The sequence below is a fragment of the Apis dorsata genome, unplaced genomic scaffold (genome assembly GCF_000469605.1).
Source record: "Apis dorsata unplaced genomic scaffold, Apis dorsata 1.3 scaffold_295, whole genome shotgun sequence".
Lineage (NCBI taxonomy): Eukaryota > Metazoa > Arthropoda > Insecta > Hymenoptera > Apidae > Apis > Apis dorsata.
In genome coordinates, this window is record NW_006263570.1 from 1,559,606 (window position 1) to 1,565,107 (window position 5,502).

Below are 5,502 nucleotides of genomic sequence, written 5' to 3' on the forward strand. Positions count from 1 at the left end.
AATTTGGAATAATTTAGTAGACAATAACAAGATTAATCGAATTACTTATACCAAAAATTTTAGCAATCTATTTAAGTTATATTAATAAGGACTTAATAAATATATAATTTTTGCGAAGATTTTTAAATTAACTGAGTAGTTTGCAATCTAGACTGGTGTTATTTTTAACTAATAATTTATTTAAAAATTAAACAACTATGAAATATTATTTTTAATAATATTAGAATTATTTCTTTAAGATAATATGTATTAAAACATCAAAAATTTAGATCTATTTACACGTTTCAAATTTATTATCCATAATAAAAGTATCTATATTTATATTTCTAATCTTAACTTGCAAATTTAACTAGCAAACACCAGTCTTAACCAGATATCTATTGAAAAATAAGATTGAGCAATATGATACGAAAATATAGAATATTTTGCCCACTATTATACTTTCGCCGCGTTTAAGGAAAACTAGTTGAGTGAAAGATTATTCGTGCGTTCATCATAAGACTTCGACGATAGAAAACTGGAAGATAAGCCTCTAGAGAGTGTTTATAGAGGCGAAAGAGTTCAATAGTAACAAGTTTGCATATTCACAATAATTTGTGTGATGTACCAATATAATTAACCCTTTGCGGCCCATTTTCAAAAAATCCATAGTAGAATTTATATTTCTACAGAAAACTTTATTTATTTAAATTGACGAAATTCGGTACACACTATATACATCGAAATATCTGGTAGAGTAGAAAAGATTAAAGAAATTGCGAAAAAGGAAAAAAAAAAAGAAAGATATAAAATATAAAAAAATATTTATAATTGACAAATGATTATAATTATAATGAAAAATATATCATACAAACGTCGAAATAAAGAGAGTACATATTAAGAAGTAATATGTGATGATAGTTCAACTAAAGATCAATATCGGACATCAAAGGGTTAAACACTGGTTAAACTCGATTTATATTCTTTGGCAATACATTCACACCCTGTGTATACGTATAAGCATCGATCTGCGCGTAGCTATGTGTCATTTACTACTACGACAGTGTCCTCCGAGCATTTTTGCGCGCGATCATTTAGAGTTTACATCTTCGCAATGATGCATTTAATTATGGTTAATACATCAACGTTACTTCGAACCGCTTCATCATATTCAAACAAAACAACGCAGACTATCTCTCTCCCTTTCATATCGTTTCCATGCATACATACATGCACTCTTTCTTCCACTGTTGTGTTAATAAAATCTATAATTTAATAAACAATTTACACGCATAACATAATCGATAAATATCGTATATATATATATTTTTTTTTCTTCTTCTATACAACAATAAGTTCATTAATCGCTAGATAGGATCGTTTGTATTGATACTTTCGTCCTTACGCGTTAGTTCCAACACTTTCTCGTATCCGTGTACGTATGTATCATGGACTATGACAACGTTTAAACAAAAGCAAAATTGTTCTTCTTCTATTTTTTTTTCCATCCTCGAAATACGTATACTTCATAGATATAATATCTATCTTCGAATTATTTTTTTTTCTCCGAGTTTCTTTTGAAAATGGAGAAAAAAAGGAGGATCATGCACATGTAAATATTATTATAGTACGTAATAATTTTTCCATATATAATGAATATAATACACAACTAACAATACGTAGCAACAAGAAAGAAGTTTGATTTTGAGTCTATAACAAGAATTCACAATATCTTTCTATTTTTCTTTTTCTTTCTTATGTGATTGCAATCGTATTTCAAGGATTCAATGCTATAAATTTCGTTGCCTGTGCTTGACGTCACTCAGCACTGCAAAATACTGAGAAAGTATTGGAATCAAAGCCGAGCATCGCTCTAACGAAGAGTAATAACGCCGTGCTCTACGTCCGCCACCGCTCTTTTCGATCGGCACAATTATTCGATTTATTTTTCCAATGCACTTTCATGCCTCTATCTCTTCCTTTCTTCTTTCTTTCTGATCAGCATTTCTTCTTCTTCTTCTTCTTCTGTATTTCCGATCGGCGCGATTGATCTTGGTTTTTTTTGATGCGCGGCGACATCTACGACACCAATTGACGTTCCTAACCTCAAACAGTGTCTGTCGTACAAGATGCTGTCTTGCATTTTGATGCATACAATTTCAAATAGCATAATCATCGACCAGGTTCGATCACCATCGATATACATAATATTATAGATATGCTTATGGTTCATCTAACGCTTTGAGGAGATCTGATCTTTTGATGATCGATGATCGTCGAACCTCGTTTAAATCGTATTTAACGATTTAGCTAAATCACGACGTTTAAATTAGTTCGTGATTCATTAAATTGAAATCGAACACTATTTTCTTCTTTTTCATTCGTTCGCCCACAAGGAACACACTATTTTATGCTGATCAATATTGTGTTCAAAATTATATTTAATAGTTCTCCTAGCACCAATAAGGACCTAAGAAGAGGCTTATACGTTCCTCGTCAAGTTCTCAGAGTTTCCTATTATTCATCTTGCCACAAGATGAAGAAGCACGTGTGCAATTCAAGCGGACGCATGAATCTTGAAGACGAGCCATCTCTACACATACCACTCTTTGATATCTATCAGTTCTCGTTTCTTGTTAGTTTTGCTACCATTGGCGCCATTTTTCAAGGGACCATTGAACGGTTGACCGGAACCAGCGGCGCCCAGCAGTGCCGCATTTGGATCCTGGCAGAAGGTTTTCGTCTCGTCAACTTTGTAACTGGTCTCTGGACGATTTTTGAACTTGAGGATGATCAGTATGATCAGAACAATGGCGATCAACGCCGCGGCTATGATGCCAATTATTAAGGCAGCATTCTCCGCCGCCTCGGACGTTATCCTCTTGTTATTATTGTTCTTTGGTGGCGTTGGCATCGGCGGGAACATCGGGGGTGGTTGTCGTGGAGGTGGGTCCGTCATCTCTGTAGTAGGCGTTTGAGGCATCACAGTAGTCGATCTTTGCGTCACAACGCTACTGCAATGTTTAAAACGGAATTGATAAGAATATTTGTAAATTGTACGTTCGAAAAAAAGTTTTTAGATGAAGAAAATATAATGAAATTGAAATATTTAGATTTATAGTTAAGCATTTTATAGAGAATAAGTATTTTACAGGAATGTTTGATTGGAGTGGAAGATTATAATGTTACTACTACGATATTTTGAGATATAGAATATCAATGGATATTAATTTATGTTATCATATTATTTAAATGGAACACGATTCAAAATATCGATTGCGAATACTTGTTCCGAATATGTAGTTGAGGATTTATGATGAGATATATTTGCAAATAATCTGTTAATGTTTATTCAGATTAACATCAGCTACCTATGAAGATAACGATCTATATAGTTGGAAAACTGTAATAAAATGACGTAGTAAAATGGATGTAAATATGTGATTTCTATTTTTGTGACAAATATATGAAGTCTATTTTTAAGAAATTCATAATCAAAATCATTAGGTAAATCAATCAGCAATTAAATTAGCTGTTAATTTTAAATATTTGATTTGAATGAATTATTTCAAATTTAATTAATTTTTAAATTTAATTTGATTATTTAATAATATGCATTCATTTTATTTTGGATCTTATAATTTTATTTCTAAATTTGTGAAAAATTTATAAAAAATTTAATTATATCATGATTATTATTATTTATATTGAAAAATTTAATATTTTCTTTAAATATTATTTTAAAAAAACATTTTTTTGGATTTTATAATATGCTATTCGATATAACTATTCATTTAATTATATTTAATTATGATAATTTAGAACTGACAATACTAATTTGTCGAATACCAATAATTTCTAAACTATCGAAATTATCTTTCTGCATGGCTACTTCACACACACATTAAACTGTTCTAAAATCAACTACTTTGATGTCAAACAGTGAATTATTAGATCATTAGATCACATTATGCATCATTAAACATTAGTTTAATATCACAAAACTTTGTAGATAATTTTCTCATTAAACCATTCTCATAATCCTTAAATTTGTCTAAGATTCTCAATAAATGATTATAATCTCTATAAATATAAATATAATCTCTATAAAAATCTCTATAAAAATGATTATAATCTCTATAAAAATAAATATAAATAACATTCTATAAAACAAGTGATTATTATATTAGTGATTATTATATTAAGTAAGAATATCCTTATAAAATTTTTTTAAAATATTTTTTTAAAATCAAATATAAAGGAAAAATAATGCAAGATTTTTAATATTTATAATTCTTATAGTTTTTTTCTTTATTTTACTAATTCATTATATTTTTTGAAATTTATTCCTATTTCTTCTAATGTTAATTGAATTTTTATTTTTTTAATGTATTTTAATCGATATTTTAATCGAAAATTATTAAATGAAATTAAGAAATTATTAAATTTAAAAATTTAAAAATTTCATTCATTTATTTGAAAATTAATCAAAATTCTGTATTTTCGTATTTCTAAATAATATTTACATATAAAATTTTGGTTTAAATTAATGTAAGTATTTTTTAATAAAGTAATGTAAGTATTGTTTAATAAATTGTTTAATAAATTTCGTTCATTAAAAAAAATAAATAAAAGAAAAATGAGTTTCTAAAATTTTATATATGTACTATATATACGAATTGTTTCGTAATTAAATAATAAAATTTTTTAATTTCTAATTTTAAATATTTGCATATTAAAAACAATTTATAATAAAAATACTTTTACTAAATTAATAATAAATCAATGACTAAAAATAGCAATTCTGTTCAATTATAATCATTCAATTATAAATTTGAATTAAAAAGTTTATTAAAATTTAATATTGAAATTAAATAAATTAAAAAAAATTGTAACTTATATAGTTACCAATTGTAGAAATCGTTATTTGAATTAGTAGCGCTTTCTAAATTAGAAAAATCTTAGAAAAACTTATTTTATTTAAAAATTAAATTAATGAAGATTGTCTTTAATAACAAACAAACTTTACTAAGTATAAAAGTCTTCATTAACATTAACATAAATAATATTAATCTATTATACATACAACTATAATAATAATAAAAAAAAAAGAATAAATATAAAATGGTTAATTTTTTGATTTCAAAAATAAACAAATATCCATATTTATATTTTTAACCAATTGTATATCTATCTATCAATTCACTTTAATTTCATCTTAAATCTGAAAATAAACTATTATCATAGAATGAAATAATAAATATAAAATCAAAAATTTATATCAACTTACTCTTTTATAATATACAATTATTCATAAAATTATATTAAATATCCAATGTGGCCAAATATTTTTGTAATCAATTATAGATTAAGACTCATTAAAGATACTAAATTAACAGCATATCGAAAAAGAACGACGTATCAAGAAAGAAGAAAAATATTTTATGAGCACTGTATAAAAGAGAGGGAAAAAAAAAAAAAAAAAAGAATAGAAAAAAAACTCTGTCTCTACAAAAGATACAA

At 26.3% G+C, this 5,502-nt stretch overlaps 1 protein-coding gene across 13 annotated transcripts in view; it reads right to left on the reverse strand.

The window, feature by feature from the left end:
- Positions 1-1,312: 1,312 nt before the first annotated feature.
- Positions 1,313-5,502, reverse strand: part of LOC102674491 (neurexin-1) — a 425,676-nt gene continuing 421,486 nt past the window's right edge. For all 13 annotated transcript variants that reach the window (XM_031511258.1, XM_031511256.1, XM_031511254.1 and 10 more), the window contains one exon: positions 1,313-2,993. In XM_031511258.1, the coding sequence (XP_031367118.1) occupies positions 2,573-2,993 (421 nt within the window). In that variant the 3' untranslated portion in view covers positions 1,313-2,572. The remainder of the gene's footprint in view (positions 2,994-5,502) is intronic.